General features: G+C 45.9%; 1 protein-coding gene across 1 annotated transcript in view; it reads left to right on the plus strand.

Annotated features, from left to right (window-relative positions):
* The window catches only part of HIRA (histone cell cycle regulator), a 34,296-nt gene extending 14,478 nt beyond the window's left edge, over positions 1-19,818 (plus strand). Inside the window, exons 9-25 of the mRNA XM_077308898.1 lie at positions 892-1,005; positions 2,561-2,631; positions 5,224-5,329; positions 6,839-7,060; positions 8,532-8,617; positions 10,175-10,369; positions 11,151-11,321; positions 12,494-12,701; positions 13,118-13,219; positions 13,654-13,802; positions 14,413-14,574; positions 14,813-14,871; positions 15,433-15,538; positions 15,997-16,119; positions 16,460-16,623; positions 17,787-17,875; positions 19,100-19,818. Of these exons, the coding sequence (XP_077165013.1) occupies positions 892-1,005; positions 2,561-2,631; positions 5,224-5,329; positions 6,839-7,060; positions 8,532-8,617; positions 10,175-10,369; positions 11,151-11,321; positions 12,494-12,701; positions 13,118-13,219; positions 13,654-13,802; positions 14,413-14,574; positions 14,813-14,871; positions 15,433-15,538; positions 15,997-16,119; positions 16,460-16,623; positions 17,787-17,875; positions 19,100-19,216 (2,244 nt within the window). The 3' untranslated portion in view covers positions 19,217-19,818. The remainder of the gene's footprint in view (positions 1-891; positions 1,006-2,560; positions 2,632-5,223; positions 5,330-6,838; positions 7,061-8,531; positions 8,618-10,174; positions 10,370-11,150; positions 11,322-12,493; positions 12,702-13,117; positions 13,220-13,653; positions 13,803-14,412; positions 14,575-14,812; positions 14,872-15,432; positions 15,539-15,996; positions 16,120-16,459; positions 16,624-17,786; positions 17,876-19,099) is intronic.
* The last annotated feature ends 1,171 nt before the right edge of the window (positions 19,819-20,989 follow it).

The following is a 20,989-nucleotide window of genomic DNA, read 5'->3' on the forward strand; positions in this document are numbered from 1 at the left end:
TCCAGTAGCAGCTTAATGACCAGCAGCAAATCATAAGCTTTCCTAAGTCGAAGGTTGCTTCATCGAATACAAATGAGAATGAAGCTCCTCCAGCCTTGATCTGAAAATGGGCAGGGTGTTTCAGACAAGGATCGGTTGGATTCAGGATGCAGAAGTGTGGTCAGGAGGAACAGAAAATCGCCTTTTAGGGACCTTTCCGGTGACTTAGCAAAATGGCATAAGGGTGGTCCCAGGGGGATGTGCAAAGGATGGAGACCTTAGGTTATTGGTTTGACCTGTAAGGGCATCACCTTCTCCCGCCTCCGAGGAGAAGTTGTATAATTTTATGTTAGTCTATTATTCGACACGCAGGCTCTTTTGGGACCAAGCCACCTGTGTCATTTTCTTCTTCTGCAGCGGACGTTATTCTTATCCTTTAAACACCGTGGCATTTATGCCTTGTGTTGAGATTAAACAATTGTGGGGATATTATTACTGTACCTAGCACACACTGCTGCTGTTATATATTCTTTTATGTACTTTAAGTACATTTGTACTTTCGTATAGTTTGTAAGGGATCATTTCTGCCATGCATAATTTTCAAATCTAGCCACCTTTGTAATTTTTGCGTTCGTATTTAAAGGTGGCATGACTGTTGTCCTCTGTTATAATTAGATGATAGTTTATATAATACGTCCCTGTTTATTGGCGGTCCTAAGCTGGTGGTTCCTTTGTTTGTTTGTTACCAAGGACTTCTTCCTTTTCTTTTTTTGGTCATCCTAAAAATATACAGACTGGGCATTTTAGGGACACTTTCATCTCCTGTTTCTGTGTTTACACTTCATATGTGATTTCCTCTTAAACAATGTCTCCCTAAACGGAATGCTTCTCGGGTGTGCTCTTCCTTCTCAGAAATTCAATCCCAAAATCTTTAAGAAGAAGCACAAGAACGGGAGCTCAACCAAGCCCAGCTGCCCTTATTGCTGCTGTGCGGTCGGGAGCAAAGATCGGTCCCTTTCCGTCTGGGTAAGTAAGCGTTCCATAGCCTTGATCCACTTGGTCGGCTTGAGTCTGCCGCCCGCACAGCAGGCAGGTCAAACCCTGGACTTTCTCTTTCCTTACAAGTTTTAATTTGGCGCAATAGACTTCCGTCAGGCAGGTGGGAGGGGTAGAGCAGCATGTGGCAGAAAAGGTTGTGTGTTTTCCCTGGATTTAGTTACCTTGAGATTTAAGCAGCTTCCCACAACTATAGGTAAAGCTCCTGGGTACGCCAGAGAATAGTTTCCCCAGCATGTCCAGGTGAAACCTGGTTCTTGTTACTTTTAAAATGGGGGGCGCGTTATCCTGTGGGAGAGAAGATGGCCCAGTGCTGCTCTGCCCTACTGTCATGTTTGCTCTAAGCAGAAAAATAAAACCATTTGGAATGAAAACAGTGAAGTCGACTGTGGTAGCAGAAAGCAGAAGTCTTTATTTTAAAGCTTCTGTCCCCCCCCCCCATTTTATCTGATTCTAGGGGTATAAAGTACTTATAGAAGAGGCCAGAGTAGGGGAATTAAATATTCTTCAGCCCAGAGTCTTTCCTCCCCCGGTAGCTGCCACAGCAGACCCTCTCTTCAACTGGTTGCTTGGTGCAAAATAGCATAGCTTAGCAATTGTAGAGATATTGCAGGGGGGAGCTAATTCCTTCTCCTCAAACAGCTGGATGTTCTCGTTGTGGCAGTTTAGCAAGGAACTTTGTCCCCGGACATGCCCCAGGTATTTGCAGAGCAATCTTTTGCAACTGTTAATAATTTCTAAGTGGAAGACGAAGAGGAAGAGCTGATTTTTTGCACCCCACTTTTCACTACCCAAAGGAATCTCAAAGCGGCTTATGATTGCCTGCCCTCCCTCTCCCCACACCTTGTGAGGAGCTCTGACAGGTCACCCAGCTGGCTGCCTGTGGAAGAGTGGGGAATCGAACCCGGTTCTCCAGATTAGAGGTCGCCACTCTTAACACTTACACCAAACTGAAATTATGGACTTATACTTCTGCACGTGCATGTAGCGTGTTTGTTCCACTCCCCCGTGGTCGTTTCAATTTCAGAATCTCCTTAAATCCCGCATTTAGGGAGTTCGTGTCTGCGCACATCTGCAAGGGTGACGGGAAGGCAACGGCAAACCAACTCTCCTAGTTGCTGGCCTTGAAAACCGCACAGTGGGGTTACCATATATCAGTTTTGACTTGACGGTTCACTTGATCTTTTTGGGGGGACAGCAGAAGAGGAAGTTGTGTGTAATCTCACAACAGAGTCGAATGGATTTGCTGCTAAAATGGTGTGCAAAACCATACTATCAAAGAGGCACTCTAGGCACAATTCAGAATTTCAACTCTTCATTAAAATTGTTTCTTCATGGTTTCTGTAAGAAAAGTGGAATAGAGCTTGAAAGGAAATTGCTTTCAAACCATCCCAGGTCATTCTCCAATAGTCATTCACTTAAATTGCCTCAGTGTGTGGTATAACTTTTCTATGCTACGTTATTCTAGAATTTTGAGGTTAGTACACAGCAGTGAAATTAATCTCCCTGTAACTTTGTTTTTAAGCTCACGTGTCTGAAAAGGCCCTTGGTGGTTATACATGAGCTGTTTGACAAGTCTATCATGGATATCTCATGGTAAGATGGCTTTCATTGTGCCAAACTGAACTATTTACTTGTACAGTGCTTTGTCCATTGACAGTTTTGCTCCAACAGTGTTATCAGCTGTCCTGCAATGCCTTCCCCTGTGTCATCTCTGTTAAGATATTTCCTAGGGTTCAGCTGTGATTTCATGCATTACCAGGAAGTTCTGTAATTTCTTTATTTTTCCAACAATTTTAGAAAATCAGGTTTGCAGCGCTTCTTTGCTTCATGCTACGAATCTCTCAAGAGCACAGTGAACATGCTTCAGAATGTTACATCTAAGAAGCATGGGAAACACAGTGCGCTAGGACTTGAATGCATTTTCTGTAGCTTGGTTCAGGTTTTCCAGGTCAAAAGGGCGAGCGTTGGGTCAAAATTAAGGAACAGAAAGGCAACAAAGCAAGCCACCTGAATCCACGGCAAATGAAATCTTAAGGAGTCATTTGATTACGTGAAGTAGCCTTTATTAGGATTAAAATAATAATATACTATATAATCAACGATAGTGCTACAGAATTCAGATGTGGAATCATATAACTGATACTTGTCAGAGTGAATAATTATAGCAGCATGAAAGGACTTTGCTACAATTTCTGTTATTTCTTGATCTGCCTCATCAGGAAGAAATAGAATCTTAAGCTGATCAGGAAATTCCGCTGTATGTATTAAAATAGAGTTTAAACATTTAGAACGAAGCATCTGGTAAGAAAGGCACTGAAGAAAAACATGAGAAACAGTTTCAATACGGTCCTTCACACAAGGGAATACGAGACATCCTGATATCATCCAAATAATATAGCTGATGTGAGGACATTAAATCTAGCCAAAGGTACATAGAAGAAATATGGAGCCACGTGACACACTCTTGGTGCTAACCCTAGATTCAGGGGGGAGTCTAGATTCAGGGGTAGCATCTGATTTATAAAGTATAATTAAACAAACATGAACAATAATCATGTAAATTTAACAAGTACTATACCTGTTGGACTTCTGTTTGGACTTATTGTTTTGTACCTTACCAACTGAACCTTTTTTGGTACTATACCCGTTGCATTGTTGCATATAAATCTATAAATTTACATGGCTATTGTTCATGTTTGTTTAATTATACTTTATTTGTCTGGAGGTCTTTCTTTTAAATTATAGTTTAATTATAAGTTTAATTATACTTTATCTGTCTGTTTAATCTGTCTAGAGGTCTCTCTTTTCGTTTTCTTTTTTTTTTTTTTTGCACTTTTGGAGGCATAATTGTTTCTTCAAGCTGATATTACACAACCACCTGGAGGTTGGCAATCATAGACCTGCAGGGGCAACTGGGGTGTAATAACACTTCCACGCCACCTGAGGGCGCTCTGCTACTTCAGCTGCAGTGGAGGGGAGTGCCCTCTTTCATGTATTCCACCTTGCTCCCCCTGGTGGTCTGCAAACAACATGGAACGTCTTCCTGTTGAGAGAAGTTAGCAACAGGTATAACTTTAGTCTGGGGCCTTAGTGCTTCAACCTGATTGAAGGGTGTGCAGAGCAACATGAAGTAGGCTTTTAAAAACCTTGTAACTGGGCATGGCGCACATGTCCTCCTGCTTGCAGGCTTGCATCTTGAACAGTGAAAAGCTGATCCATTAAAGTAACACGGGGAGGTCTCTAAAAAGGTTTAACGTTTCAATCCCTGTGAGGTAGGCTAAGCAAGAAGAGAGTGACTTGGCTCAAGGTCACCTACAGTCCCCACCTCTCTCTGCTACTGCAGCGTTCAACCTTTTCAGGCCTAGATTCTGCTCTAAGCCCAGCCCACCACGTGTGACCTGCTTTTGGTCATTTCTCAGCTTCCCCCTGCACCTTATACTTTTTTTCTTACCACTTTCCATTGCCTCCATTTTCCTATTCTCTTTCTCTCCTCTCCCCAAACCTTTGTGAATAAATACATAAATATATGGCAAGGTTCATCCCATCAGGTTATTTATTTTAAAACGTGGCCATCCTGCTTTTTCAAAGTGTAGATCAGCTGGGCAATGACACCTGCAATGTACTGCATAGAATTCGTACACATGAGCAATAACGCCTTTCTCCAGCATGTGGTGCCACAGACCTATCCTTCATCAACCTCTTGACTTTTCTAGAAGTCAGAAGTTTCAGAAGCTGTTGGAATTCTTGTGTCATCTCATGCAGTGACACTACACTGCGCTCCTGGATAACGGGTGCATTAAAAACTCACTGCCCCGGCACACCTGGACCAGTAAAAGGTGCTGTAAAAAAAAAATTGTGACTTTCATGTTATTTCAGTGATGCAGGAAAAAAATGATCCTGCAGGAAGCTCCCCCAACTGCTCAGGTCATGTGAGCCCTCCAAAACCACTGGACTGGGAATACAGCAGTTTGGGCTGGCTGAATTGCAGTCGGCTTTTAATTGGGTTGTCTCTTTACGTGCCTGTTGCTGGACACGAGTGCCTAGATATGGCCTGGGTATAGCGGTAGTCCTTTTCCTATTGCTGTTCCAGTTTTCTTAGCTGCAGCTTCTGTTGCAAGTTAGAAATTTTAAAAACGTGGATTTAAAAGACCTTTGGAGACTGTTTCGCCTCCTTGCCTTTTCCAGGACCTTAAACGGACTTGGCATCTTAGTGTGTTCGATGGATGGATCGGTGGCGTTTCTGGATTTTTCCCAGGACGAACTCGGGGATCCCTTGAGCGAGGAGGAAAAGGTATTTTGCATTCTGTTGTATGGGTTTGCTAATTAAATCTGCCTGCTGAACCAGATATTTTTTTTTTAAATTTGTTTTGGAGGCCACGCTGCCAGTTTTAAGATGTGTTTTGGGTCACATCTGAGAACGGGAGGAGGGAGGTGTTGCAGCATCACTCCAATCAGAAATGCCTTTCTATAACAGCATTCATAAACGTAGGTTGTGGTTTTCATTAGTATGTGATACATACAATGTCCCTCTTTTCTTAAGGATGCCAGTAGTGGGGCAGGGGAGGGCAGCAGCACAATGGGCCCTGCTGCTTCCTGCCTTCATGCCTTCCAGGCAAATTTCCCAGCAATATCTGTTTAACCATTGTGGGAACAAGGATGCTCGACTAGATGGACCATGGCTGCGAGCAGCTTGGCGTTTCTTTCCTCCTAGACTCTAGCTCTGGGGTAGTCAAACTGCGGCCCTCCAGATGTCCATGGACTCCAATTCCTAGGAGCCCCTGCCAGCGAATGCTGGCAGGGGCTTCTGGGAATTGGAGTCCATAGACATCTGGAGGGCCGCAGTTTGACTACCCCTGCTCTAGCTGCTGGCCTCCCTCAAGAACCCTGTATCTAGTGAACAGGCCAGAGCAATGGGATTAGGGCCAGACAAAAAGGTAGATGGAGCCAAGTGAATTTGGAACAGCGGGGCTGGAAGGCTTTCTGTGGAAATTGGGAAGCTTGCCTGACATTCTCCACCCTTGTCCTTGGCCAGGCCATCTCTAAAAGATTACTAGACGCTTATGTTCACTTGTTTTTGTCCTAATGAGGCAATAATCCTCCCTGGAGTGACTTCCAAATTCACCAGCAAATTTAGGAATGCCTTCCAAGGTGAAGTATCTTGTCTAGAACAGAAGATGCCAGCGTTCCCCTCTCCACGCCAGGACTTGGTTACGGAATGGTTTAGACATGATTTTTATCATTTTATGAACTCTTATATTATACAAGTGGCCATTGAAAGCTTGTGCACTTTTGTCTAAAACCTGCTTTACTGTGAGTTACTGTCACTGCCAGCTTCACAGATGTACGCTCCTTATTTCAATGGCATTCATATTCGGGCACTCAATGAAATACCCTCCCTTTCGTCAGTCAACAAACCTGTTGAAACTTGCCTAGTCTCCAGCTTTTCCAGACTAGTCCTCTGCTTCCTAGTTCTCGCCCATCCTTAAAATGTCAACCAGGGCCAGATTGTTTTTGCGTGGCACTTAAGTGATAGAATTTTAATCATTATGATCATTAACAAACTGAGAGTCCAGTGGCACCTTGAAGGCGCCTTGAAGGTCATTCTGCTGCTTCAGACCAACACGGCGCCCCACTTGAATCTATGATCCTTAACGACGTTGACACAGTCTCGAAGAAAATGATGCGCTAGTCTGGTCGAAGCGCATATCTCACCACCTTGCCTCAGCCCATATGCGTCTTCCGCATCACCCCTTCCTGAGGTGGTTCACACCTTTCTTTGTACTTTTTCTGCCCTCCGCAGAGCAACATCCACCAGTCCACCTACGGCAAAAGCTTGGCTATCATGACGGAGGCACACTTGTCCACCACGATAATCGAGAATCCGGAGATGCTGAAATACCAGCAAAGGCAACAGCAGGGAGAGCAGAAGAACGACGCTAGGAGGGACGCGGCAGGCTCGGCAGTGGCAGCCCCGAAAGTGGCGAGCATGGTGAACGGGGAGAGCTTGGAGGACATCAGGAAAGTACGTACCTTCGGACGGTGATTCTCGTCCTCCAAGACCATATCTTTGTAGAATAGCTGACTAGCGTCAGTCACATTCAGCTAGCCTACGTTAGCACCCTGGACGTGCAAAGCAGCTTGTGCCTGGTCAGATTGTTGGCCCGGGCATCCAGGTCTCCTGCTATGATAGGAGACCACTTGGAAGGAGCCCTTGGTCCTCCTGTTGCTTGGTAGGGCAGCAAATGCTGGCAGGGGCTCATGGGAATTGTAGTCCATGAACATCTGGAGGACCATAGGTTGACTACCCCTGCTTTAAGGCGCAGCAAGATGGCTGGTTGTTACGTTTCATCCTAGAGTTTCTGGGGAATCCTAGAACGTCATACCAATACCATGACATCACAGGTGAGTTCACCTCAGAAGTGATGTCACACTTTCGGTGTGCTGTCACTCCCCAGTGTCCCCATTCCCCCCCCCCCCCCCATCTCCCACCAGGTCAGCCTTTTTAACCTTTGACCATGAAAGGTTATTCAGGGTTCGAGGAACCCCGGAAGTGGTGATCAATCCATCGATTACTGCCGCTACTACTACCACTACTACCTCTTCTGCCTCCTCTTCCTCCTTTTCTTCTTCTTCTTCTTCTTCTTCTTCTTCTTCCTATTGCTATTGCTATGGCTATGGCTATGGCTATTACTATTACTATTCCAACTTGTATACCATTTCCATTGTGGAAAAAGAGACTAGTTCTGTAGAGCAACCGGAGAAGTGGGCTCCAGTGACATCTAGCAATGTCAGAGGCCATCCGAACTTCTGGGAAAGGCTGCAGAACCCCTTTGGAGCAATCGCTGAACCCCGGGGTTCCCCAGAAGCCTAGCTGAGAATCCCTGCCCCAGGCGCCCACCGTCTGTCATCCCTACCATTGACCCATTTAGAATTCAATATTGTTTGGTCGTGACTTTCCGGAATCTTATGGAAAGAGAGGCCCGTTCGTCCCCCCAGCAGAAATGCCACCACCCTTCTGTAAGCAAACTAGGTAGTCCATAGCCCCTCCCACACTATTTTGTACCTATCTCTTTTTAAATACAAAGCAGGTTTACGTATAGAATTAAAGTCTGCTAAGTCAGGATGCGGCCCTTTGGCACGGTACGTTGACTTGACGTAATCCCATCACAGCTGAAGAACCAGAGCTTGTACTTCTGTTAAAAATAGCCGCATAAACATTCGTTTCAGAAGCCGTCTTTAGAAGCTGCTTTGATCTCTCGTTAGAGACGTCCCGTTTTGCTACGCTCCATTCAGAATGATTAAGATGACAATGCTCCACTCGGAGATTGTTGTTCTGCACGTTAGAAGCCCGTCCTTCTGGCAGCGCCATTTTAGAGGGGTCTCCCGCTCTAAAAGATGCTTACTTGGCAGAGTTCTTCGGCTCGCTGCATCTTTATGGGCGTTCTGCGCCAATAAGACTACTAAAGTTCCAATAAAGGCCTTTCTTTCGGCAGAACCTTTTAAAGAAGCAAGTTGAGACCCGAACAGCAGATGGCCGGAGAAGGATCACACCTCTCTGCATAGCTCAGCTGGATACTGGGTATATTGATGGAGATAATGCTGTTTTGTGTGTGTGTGAGAGAGAGAGAATGTTTGTTTGCACGAGACCTCTCTTTTTGTGGATCTCAGCTTTCGTTGCTTTGAAAGAAAACCACGCGCTGACATATTGAAGCCTCGCAAAACACGGCCACAAAAGACGCCGACTTCCTTTCCGCACAGATCTCTCTGGCGTCAATGGAAGCCTCCTCCCGCAACTGCTCTTTTACAGTTTCCAAAATCTGCTTTGCCTGGACTTTTGACCTGTTGAGGCTGTTTGACTTGCCACTATCGGCCATTCCCGGGGTTATCTGCAAGTGTTACAGTTTCCTCTGACAGTTTCCTCTGACAGCGCATTTTGCACATGGATGCAAGCAGGTGGCTGTGTAGCCCTGGCGATCTGGATTCCATCTGATTTCCAAAGCTAAGCAGGGTCAGCCCTGGTTAGTACTCATCTGGGAGACGGCCAAGGAAATCTCTTGCCTTGAAAGCCCTAGGGCAAGGGGTGGCCAAACTGTGGCACTCCAGATGTCCATGGACTACATTTCCCATGAGCCCCTGCCAGCACATGCTGGCAGGGTCTCATGGGAAATGTAGTCCATGGACACCTGGACAGTTTGGCCACTCTTGCCCTGGGGGGGTCTCTATAAGTCGGTCACGACTTGAGGGCACCTTTCAAATAACATTCATGGCTTTCACCAGAAGTCAGTGACCTAAAGGTTTGCCTGTGTGCATGTAATGCTTGCGGTGGCTTTATAATGAGAATGCCAAGAGATCACAAGATACCCTCTCTTCTCCACGGTAGTATTCTGTCTGCGGCCCTCCTGGTCGCTCGTGTTTGCAGCAGGATATCCGCTGTTTTATTGGGGCTTTTATTGTGCTACCTGCTACAAGCCAGTTTGGGAGTGGCAGACGATAAATGAAATAAATAAAATAAGTGAGTAAAGGATAAGTGAACAGTCTTGACATTGGGACTGAAAAGCCATCCCCACGCTAACAGTCTGCCTGTATCATTTCAGAAGTCAAGTAAGTCCTCTTTTTTTTTTTCCTTTCACAACTCCTGAGATTGGGTGTTTAGTCCAGGGCTGGGAGTAGGGTCCCTGTATCTCAGTCCATACGAGGCTCAGAGAATTTAGGTACTGTTTCATTATTGACATGCTTAAGATATTGCACTGCTTCCAAACTTGGTATCCTCCTCCCGCTTGTTGTTTTGTTGCTGTTGTTTGGCTGGCCCGTGACATTTTTAACGTTGGCAGTAGTCCTGTACAAGGTGCCAGGTATAAAAATGCCTGCTAGAATTATCAAGAAAAACCTGGTGGCCATGTTCTAGTTTTCGGCCGCCCATACGAAAATGCCTTTTAATCGGCAGAAGAAGCAGTGACCACGATAGTGTCCGAGCTGTCTTGTGCCATACGCTGGGATGTATGCAAAATATTTTGAAACAATTGAAATTTTGTCGCTTCCCTCTTCCCCGAGGTGTCTTCCTTTGATCATATCAGTAGGAAGACCATCTTAAAATCACGTTGATTGACGTTGTGTATCTTTCGTTTGTTTCGAACAGCGATTTCTCGACAGCTTTCTTCAACAGTATCCCAATCTCTGGATCCTTAGCGAGCACCATGATGTCTACTTCTCAGACCAATCAGCTGATGTCATTAGATTACCATACAACCAATTCCCTTGGCACTTCTAAACCGACCTTAGAGCTGGTGGCAGTCAGTGTGAAACCCGCAGAAGACGGGGTCAACAAGGAAGGGTGAGTATCAGCAAGAGTTCCGTCCTCTTACATTCCTTGCTGGGGCCTTCTTTGGCCACCCGCGCACCTCGATCATTCTCCTTGCAAGATCGACTGGTGGCCCACATCACAGAGGGGAAGTTGCATATTGCTTCAAATGTGTGGCTTTGTTTTTGTTGGCGCATGAAAAAGAAAGCCAGTGTGGTGTAGCGGTTAAGAGTGTCAGCTTCTAATCTGGAGAACCAGGTTCAGTTCCCCATTCTTCCCCCCACATGCAACCAGCTGGGTTCACCACAGCACTGATAAAGCTGTTCTGATCAGTGGCCACAGACAGCCTCTGTGTTCAGTGGCACTTAAGCCACTCATTGACAGATGATGACAAAGGAGGTCTCTGGGTTCCACAGGGCCTGCGAGACGGAGCTCTTCTGCCAAAATGGAGCTCTTCCCCTTCGTACCCCTTTATACCTCTTGCATCTGTAGCCCCTCCAGGCCAAACATCGCCTGTGGTCACTTAACAGCGCAACAGCAACAGCTGCTCAGAGCATCCGATGGTTTGTGTTGGGGAAAGCAGTCTCTGGATTGTTTCTGCCATCAATCGATTATCTTGGTTTTTTTATGTTGTTTTTCTCTTTTTAATGTAAACCGCCATGAGCCAGCTGTGCCAGAAGTGGCGGTCTGCAAATATAAATAAATAAAAACCGGGGTGAAGGTTGTCGTCATTCGTTGCTTGCCACCCTCCCTGAAACGTTCAGTAGGCGTACGAAAGCTTTCCCGATTATCCGGTTTTCTTTTCCTTTGACAGTGTAAACGCTACCTCCGCTTCAGCCGCTCCCCCTGCCTCATCACCTTCTGTGCTGACCACCCCTTCCAAGATAGAACCGATGAGAGCATTTGATTCCAGATTTACCGAGCGGTCCAAAGCCACCTCGGGGACTTCTGCCATTGCGCACACAAATCAGATTGCCATTGACAGGTGAGGACTAAGCGTGCAGAGAGTGAAGCCAGGAGTTAATATGGTTGCAGCGAGCTAAACAGGGACTTGGGCATTCCCTGTAGGACACCCCAGCTCTCTATCCCCATATATCACGTCCCAAATCTGTATTCTTTCACTGAGGACAGTAACGGCTGTTCAGAAACACCAGTCCCGATCTTTCTTTGGTGCATAGTTTTCTATTTCTAGAATGTCTTGAAGTCTAATGGGATTCCTCAAATATTTAAAGGAATCTTGCACTTGTGTTATTAATGGGATGCAGATTTAAAGTTTTATGATGCATGACTCTTTCAATACTGTCAACAAAAATAGAGTCCAATAGCACCTTTAAGACTAACAAAGATTTATTCAAGGTGTGAGCTTTCGAGTGCAGGCACTCTTCCTCAGACTAATGAACAACCATCATAGCTGTGTAGGTATAAGGCAAAAGCAAATTATGGTAAAGTAGTAAACTGTGTCATAATATCTAGCTATGCTGGCAACTATCTTGTCCTGAGACCAGAGAGTTAATTCAAAATTACTTTACATATTACTAACATCACATTACAGTCACATAGTCCCAAATACAATAAAGAGAAGGAAGGATTGTAAGGAATGTGGATATAACAGTTGAACAAGGTTACCATGCATAGTGAGATAAAAAAACCTAGGTCCTTGTTGAGTCCAGGTTATGCCATTGTTTCGAGTGTTGTGATAACTTGCATTTCTGCAATCTCCCTTTCTAGTCTGTTCTTTTGCAAAGTTCCTTTGCAATAAATCAGCTACTTTGAGGTCCCTTATTGAATGCCATGGAAGATTGAAGTGTTTTCCTACAGGTTTTTCAAATTTTTCAAACCTGTGACTTTTGATGTCAGACTTGTGTCCATAAATTCTTTGGCGGAAGGTTTGACCTGTTTGCCCTGCAGGGAAAGAAGGGCTACCCACTTGAATCAATCCTGTCAGTAAGCCTTTGCGACTATATGTATGTATAGCTTCATTTGGACCAAACATCAGAAATCTGAATTTGAGGCTCTCTGTGAATGTGAGGGCCAGGCATCGCTTCCAATGGGGCCTGTCCCAGTACTTAGCAAGCAGCACTCCGTGAGCTACTTTGGGTTGCGTCCGAAAGCTGAGCTGCAGGAGCCTGCACAGCTCATCCTGTACTTCTTATGCAGGTTGAAAGAGCAGAACTCAATTCGGGACAGCAAACCTCGGGATCTTATGGAGAGCAGCAGCGATAGCGAGGAAAAGATCCCAGCGAAGCATCACTCTCACTCGCTGTCCAAGCGCAAACTGGAGCTTGAGATAGAAACGGTAGAGAAGAAGAAAAAAGGCAGGCCTCGGAAGGACACCCGGCTGATGTCCGTCCCTCTAACTGTTCAGGTAACCCTGGCGTTGCTTCTGTCCTCTTCACTCCAAAGGGGCCCTTTGGAGTAGAGATTCAGTTCAGAATTGCCGTTCATCCAGAATTTTCTCCTCTATAAGATCTCAAGAGACCTGAACAAGATAATTCTCCGCTGCCCCTCCTGTTTTGTCATCTACTTTCAGCTGGCTGGAAGTTCACTTTTCATCAGTGCGTTTGGGGAGGGACCTCCCCTGCCCCCTTTGATTTTTTTAAGTTTTAGTGTCATATTTTTCTGCACAGCGTGGGATACGTAGGAGCTCCTGTTTTGTCTCTGGGTGACCTGAAGCTGCCGCTTCCACAGCTGCCACAGGGGCCATCCACTTTACACAGAGACACGCGTAATGTGGACGTGCCAATGGATTGATCAAAGCTATTTGGGATGTTTGTCTTCCAGTCCCCTGCGATCCTGGCTTCTGAGAAGGACGGCGCCTGCCACGGTGCCCCATTAGCGCTTAAACTGCCAACCCCGATTCCCCAGAAATCGTTTACGCTGCAAGTAAGTGGGGCCTAACTTGGTGGGGCAGAGTGGGTTTGCGCTCGGAATGACAAAGCCAGATTAAAGCCGCTCTTCTCGTGGTAGGAGGAGGAGAAGTGAATAAACAAGTTTCCTCTAAGCATGAAGCACTCTGGGGAGTCTTGTCAAAATAAGTGCAATGAATCAAATCAAGCAATTGCAGAAGCCCTTCGGGGCCTTTTGGGGGGGACACCCCACCCTCTGCGAAACCATGATGCGAGAGCAGGGCGGGTCGTGACACTTTTCCTCCCAAGGCTACCATTGTTGGTGTTTTTGTTTTACACTTTTCATTAAACGTGCAGCTTTCTATTTTAGATCTTAGAGGGACCTGAGTTTGTCCTCGCCTGTCTCTCTTTCTCTCATTTTTGCTCTGTTCTTGATCAGCTTTCATTCTCTAAGACAACTCCTTTTTGCAGGTCAGCTCAGATCCTTCCATGTACATTGAAGTGGAGAATGAGATTACGACAGCGGGAGGTTCGAAACTGAGCAGGCTAAAGTGCAATCGCGAAGGCAAAGAGTGGGAAACTGTCCTCACCAGCCGGATTCTCTCCGCAGCGGGAAGCTGGTAAGCGTATTTATTGGGATCAGCCAAAGGTTGAACACGAATCCTCTCATGCAAGATACAGTCATAGAAATCATAGAGTTTGGAGCAGCTGAACCTGGGAGATGGGTTTGGTGACGGCTGCCTCCCTAAGTCCATGGCAGAGGTGAGATCTCCTGGTTTAAAACTTAGTCTATTAGTAATAAGCTAAACTGAACTAAACTAGTCTATTAGCAAGTGCCCACTGCAGCTTATATTTCATCACAGGTATCTTTAAAGCTTTCATCACTGAAAAAAAGAAAAGAAATCTTAGACTTAAAATTATGCAAAAAAGCAGAAATTGAAGGGCCTTCTTGTTAAAAATATTGAATAACAAAAGCCATTTAAATACATCACAAGCAGAAAGCCCATGAAGGAAAGCAATCAGACCATGAAGCAATGAATGGATACCGGAGAAGAATAAGGAAATTAAACAGAAGCAAAATGAATTCTTCGCTTCGCTCTTTTAAATGTTCTCTGTTCTTTGATACCCAAGTCCCAGACCCACCTCCCAGTTACTCGTTAGTTAACGTTTAGCTTTCAATGCTTTCTGCTGCCACTCTGAACAGAGATTTCCCCCCCCCCCTCTTTCTAGCGAGGTGGTGAGCGTTGCCTGCGAAAAGCGGACCCTGTCGGTGTTTTCAGCTTGTGGCCGCCGGCTTCTCCCTCCCATCGTCCTGCACTCGCCTATCTCCACCTTGCACTGTACAGGCTTCTACATAATGGCTCTCACGACGGCCGCAACCCTCTCAGTCTGGTAAGTGGGGAGCCTTCCGACTGCATTGCTTAAAACAAAAGACATGTGCTTTGTTAAATGGCACCTCGATGTTCGGGGTGCTTTTCAGAGAAATCACCAAAGTCAGATCTCTGCCTCATGGAACTTAACAATCGTAAAGTTTGTCACAATGCAGGCAGCAAGGAGAAAGGTGGGGCAAATGGGGAAGAACAGCCACTGTCAAGGACATTGGCTTGATTTGCCACTCTCTGCTTTTCAGGAACGTTCAGAAGCGGTCAGTCGTGGTGAAGGATGAATCCCTGCAAACAATTTTAGCAGGTAATGTCATAATTTCGCCGGCAGCCCTAAAGAGCTGCATAAATGCCATATACTTTAAAAAAGGTACACAGCCAAAAGCCAAAGTACACAACCTGGACAAAACTTCCTCTGCTGTGTGTTCATATTTGAGCCCCATTATCAGTCTTCTCCTTCTTCTTAGGCCACCCCCTCCCCTGGCAGCTTCTTGGCTGCTCTGGCCCTCCTGTGTCCAGCAGGCAAGAACAACGACTGGAGATGCCAAGCCCTAAAAGCAGAACTCGTGCCTGCAAAATTTGTGCTCTGCCACTGAGCTTCTATCCCGTTTGATTTTTTAAAATTATTATTATTACATTTATATTCTGCCGCACCCAGTCCAGCTGGCTTGTGGCAGATTACAACATATGTATGAAACCAATATAACAACAAAAAAAACCCTCTCCCCACACCAGCCCTCAGCACCCCTACCCCCCCCCCCCCCGCACTGTATACCCGGGAAGATGGCAATGTGGAATTCTGGAGAAGAACTGCAAGGAAGTCTCATCTTTTGGTTTGACTTCCTTCCCTCTCCTCCCGTTTCTCCAGGCAGCGAAACCACCGTATCCCAGATCTTACTGACGCAGCACGGCATCCCAGTCATGAACATGTCTGACGGGAAAGCATATTGCTTTAACCCTTCTCTTTCCTCCTGGTAAGTGCCCAGCGAGAAACGCTTTTCTGTTTTCATTTTTAAGTCAAGCAGTCTTCTCGATTTCAGGGGTTTTGCTCTGCAATAAGTGGGCCTTAGAAGGCAGCTTCAGATTTGAAAAATTGTTATTGTTATTGTTACATATTTATATTGATATTGCTAGTGTTCTATGTAAATGTTCCAAAATGTTTTGCGTAAACCGCCCAGAGTCGTAGGGAAGGGCGGCATAAAAATCTAAATAAATAAATAAATAACACGAGCCCCAGATTATGCCCGGGGATGTTCAAAGAGAAGCGAACCACGCTTTGCTGGTCCATCTAGACCGAGTTGGTGTGCCCGGAAGCGCAGATTTCTAGTCATGTGCAGCATTCAGGTCCGTGCCAGACAGGAGGAGTAGAAACAGAAGTTGGTGGCATCAATTTGCAACTGATCCTGCTCTTTGATATTTGCTGTCTTTGCAGGAACCTTGTCTCCGACAAGCAGGAGACTCTAGCACAATGTGCGGACTTCAGGAACAGCTTACCGTCCCAGGAGGCCATGCTGTGTTCAGGACCCTTAGCCATAATACAAGGGAGAACTTCCAAGTATGGACATGAGCGCTGGTCTTTTTAGTGACTGCTACAGTGTGTTGTTGTCGTGGCTTTTTTTCATCTTCTCCCACTCTGCTTGCTGAGTTCTTTGTATCTGGAGCTTCGTATCCCTGGCTGAGCAAGCCTAGTTTAGGGGCTGTGCAACGCTGTGATCTGTGCTCACATTATGACTTGAAGCATTTGTCCCGTCCCCACCCCCCATATCATATCTCTGGGATTGTTTTCCCTGCTTGAGCGTTCTCTCCCTTCGGAGATCTTTTACCTAGAATCATGTCGATGCCATGATGCTTGTGCCCGCCCACCCAGAAAGCGCTTCTCTGCTCTTTTTCCGCAGTTCCGGGAGGCAAGCCGCGCGATTGTTCTCCATGCCTCATTTAGTACAGCAGGAAACGACCCTGGCGTACCTGGAGAGTCAGGTAGCGGCCGCTCTCACATTGCAGTCAAGTCACGAATACCGCCATTGGCTCCTAATCTATGCACGGTATCTAGTCAACGAAGGTGAGTCTTCAGCACATTGCAATAGCGAGCTGAGCAGCCTGCCCAAATGAATGTTGGGGGGGGGGGCTTAGTTATCGAATGGAGTGGGGGGAGTGTGCTATTTTGTAAATTAGTCCTCATTTAATCCCCTGATTAGAGCTTTTTGTGGCGCAGAGTGGTAAGGCAGCAGACATGCAGTCTGAAGCTCTGCCCATAAGGCTGGGAGTTCAATCCCAGCAGCCGGCTCAAGGTTGAGTCAGCCTTCCATCCTTCCGAGGTCGGTAAAATGAGTACCCAGCTTGCTGGGGGGTAAACGATCATGACTGGGGAAGGCACTGGCAAACCACCCTGTATTGAGTCTGCCATGAAAACGCTAGAGGGCGTCACCCCAAGGGTCAGACATGACCTGGTGCTTGCACAGGGGATACCTTTCCCTTTAATCCCCTGCCTAGATTTATTTATTTATAATTTGATGTCTAGACCACAGCTCCCAGCGAACTGGCTCGCAGTGGTTTACAACATATATATAAAACATCGTACATAAAATCTTATAACAATAGAATCCCAAAATTTTACCGCAATAAAATAAAGATAACAATAGAATACAATAAGACACAAGACAAGGTGGCGGTACTCATGAAGGATCTCCCCAGCCTCCAATACACTCGATTCGGTGAGCTGGAGTGGCTAAGGGGTATGGATACAGCAGAGCAGTTTTGTGGTGGTGGTAGTAGTGAGGGGAGTTTGAAATTCCCCAGTACTCATCACGCCTAGCCTCAACCAAACGCCTGGTAGCAGAGCTCAGTTTTGCAGGTCCTGCAGAACCTCAAGAGCTCCGACAAGGTCCGCAGCTCTTCAGGGAGCTCATTCCACCAAGTAGGGGCCAGGACTGAAAAGGCCCTGGCCCTGGTTGAGGCTAGATGTGCTTCCCAGGGCCCTGGGAGCATCAGCAGATTAATATCCTCAAGGTTCCTTCCAACTCCATATTTTTGAATACATGAAGTGGCCTTATGCTGTATCAGTTCATCTCGTAATTCTCTCATTTGCTCACTGGGTCAATGTAAAATATTTTTTCCTGTGTCTCGGGTGGGCAGTTCCTCGGAGAGCTCTGTCTCACGACTGACACAGGGGAGGAGTTAATTTGATGATTTACAGAATCCCTCTTTGCTTCCTGTGTTCTTTAGGGTTTGAATATCGATTACGGGAATTATGCAAGGATTTACTGGGTCCAGTCCATTGCTCTCCTAGCAGCCAATGGGAATCAACCGTTGTGGTAAGTCTCCTCCCCCCCCTTTGGGTTGGATGAAACAGAGCTCCTTGCACCTGTTGAACGTAACGTAAAAATGCAATGGCTGATCAAGGAGCGAGGAACATTTCTGGTGTTTTTTTGTAAACTTTTTTGTTTCTTAAGAGTGGGTTTTGGAAGATTGACCGGCTGTGTTTGGGAATGCTGATTTCCATGTTTTCCTTATAAAAATTACCCAGTGGAATGGCTCTGGGACTTGATCCTTGTCAGTTGCTGGGACAGAATTGAGAGTTTAAGTCTATGGCTTTCTCAACCTTTCTTGATGGCCCTGAAAGGGTTTCCCGAGTGGGTGGGAGTTAATTAATTTTTAATATATTTTTAAATATGTTAAAGATTTATTGGGTGCTATGATCATATTTGGTCATGTCAACCTACCCCCTCCCGGCCAATGACAAGCCTGGAGGGAGTAGGAAGGGGAGGGGCCCCAGGTGGGCATGTACACAGCTCTGCTTCCCAACCATATTCTGTACGATCGCACCCCTTCTGGGGTTTCTTGAAGCCTGAAGGGTGTATTGGGGTTTTCAACAGTAAAAAAGTTGAGAAAGACTTGTTTAAGTAGATGCTAGAAATTGTGTCAGTATACTCTGCAACTTTGGGCAGTGTACTGATACTGTATGCTGACTCACAGTGGGTCGATATGAGGTGTGGCCACAGCGATTCCCCAGGGTTTTGCAAAATTAGCGCCCGCCACTGTGATTTTTTGCAGCAGGCAAACAGGTAGTACATCAGCACAGAACACTATTGGGTCAACCAGCCTGCGATCACTTTGCAAGCGTCATGGTTGACCGCAGATTTGAACCCAAATTTCCAAGGTCAGAGTCACTCACACCGCGTCACCATGCAAGCTGTCCTGCTTTTCATGAAGGGATATGAGCCAAGTGAGGTCCCCTCCTTGGGCGTCTGACTCTAGTGCCTGGAAAGTTTACATTTAGAATAAAAGCATTTTAGTCTTTAAGGCAGGGGTAGTCAAACTGCGGCCCTCCAGATGTCCATGGACTACAATTCCCAGGAGCCCCTGCCAGCATTCGCTGGCAGGGGCTCCTGGGAATTGTAGTCCATGGACATCTGGAGGGCCGTAGTTTGACTACCCCTGCTTTAAGGTGCAGCAAGATGGCTGGTTGTTACGTTTAAAGTGCGTGTGTGTATATAAATTGGATTTGCAATTTTATGCCTCTTTCCGCTTCCATGCAGGGTTTACGAAAACGAGAGCTGCTCAAGGAACTGCTTCCCGTCATCGGACAGAACCTTCGTTTCCAGCGGCTTTTCACAGAATACCAAGAGCAGCTGGACATCCTGAAAGACAAATAACACCTTCCCCATTGTTCATCAGATCTAAGAGAAACTTGAGCAGGGCCGCGTTATTTAACAGGCTGGAAGCGGAGGGGCCGCTGTACAGATCGGAACGCTCCTGAGAGGGGCGGTACAAGAACACAGGCCCAAGGTGTTTTTAATGGGCAAAAATCCTGTAGGTGTTTTTTTTTAAAGGTCTTGAAAGAAATACGTGGGAACGAGACGGACCAGGCGTGTTCTCCCAGTGCGGTTCAAGCATCGCCGCCGTCACCTGCAGTCACTGCGGAAAGCAGTGGAGATGTCCTTCTGGGATCCTTTTGTACCTGGATCTTGATGCAAGAATTATTAAAGTGACCGGCATTGGGACTCGGGGATACAAAATGAAAAGCACAGTACAAAAGAATCAGTTTGACAACCTGCTAGGCCTTTTGCCGAGATGCTTTGGCGAAAGATTTGTCAAGGCTCTGTCCTGTATTTGGGTTCAAGGAGGAGCCCTATCCTGCCCCGCCCACCCCAGGAAAGAAAACTTCGTTAAAAATAGAACACTTAAAGAATTATGCAGCCGACAGACTCTTAACTGTGAATACACTAAAATAAATAAAATGCAGGCTGTTCTATCACACGGACTATTTTTGTACTAGGATTTGCTAACTTGTAATATGGAATTTTATTTGGCCAATAATAACAGCCAGAATTTTGTTCTCCCTTACAGAAGCTCCCCAGTTGTATGAAATTTTAAAAACACACACAAAACCTTCTTAATTATGACAGCTTATTGTCGCTGATGAATTGTACCAAAATTAACGTCTCCTGGATTTTGTAAAAGACATTTTGGGGTGGGAATGAGGGGGGGGGGGCTAGACGAAGGGGAGGGCTGGGGTTTTTTGGGGGAGGAGGGGAAGGGGGCTTTTGTAAAGTACAAATAATAAATGAACATTGCATTGATCTAAGAACAAAGTGGATGATCTTGTGCTGCTTGTGGTAGCATTAAACCCGTACAGGCTGCGCCGCCTGTTAAGACAAGTATGGACTTCAGCCTCTGCTTTCAAAGGTGTTTCTCTCTTTCCACTTTAAAAAGATCTCTTTGGTCTGTGTTTATTTCGGGATTGTTCTAAATCTGGGCTTTCCTTCAAGGGGTGCAAGGGTGGCCTTCGTCAGGTTTCCCTCCATTCCAACTTTATCCCTGCAACACTCCTGTGAAGCGTTTTAGCCAATGCTTGTAGGGCAGCTGTTCTGCCCCCCTGATCATTTTGGTGGGGATTCATACATAATACAGATGTGCATTTTTTTAGATTGCAGGTGGAGGGATGAGATTGGGATGCCCTGACCAAGAAAATGCAAAATTTTGCAGTGGAAATCCAAATTGTGAATCATATATGGAAATTGTTTAAAAGAGGTTAAGTTTGCACATTTTTTGCACAAGGTTGACTTCATGATAAACAGCAAAGAGATTATATCTGGACATCCATGGATTTGCAAAGTCACTTTTCCCCCAAGCCAAGCTCTTTGTGCCATCTCATCCAGCACACTCCCTAGTTTGATAACAGTTTCTTCTGGGTCTGATTTTCCGGTCTGCTGCCAAAGCCTAGGAGCTAGTTCCTTGGCACAAGATGAGGCAACCTTACTGAATTTAAGCAGGTAAGGATCGGACCATAATTTTGATACAACTTAGATCCTGAGCAATTATATTTTATTAAAGTGTAAGACGTAAGTATGCACTTCTATCAGTCATTGAAGAATACGGACAGTGCAATCCTAAGTATATATCACCTGTCTAAAAACCTTTGACTT

Source organism: Paroedura picta, chromosome 13 (assembly GCF_049243985.1).
Source record: "Paroedura picta isolate Pp20150507F chromosome 13, Ppicta_v3.0, whole genome shotgun sequence".
Taxonomy (NCBI): Eukaryota; Metazoa; Chordata; class Lepidosauria; order Squamata; family Gekkonidae; genus Paroedura; species Paroedura picta.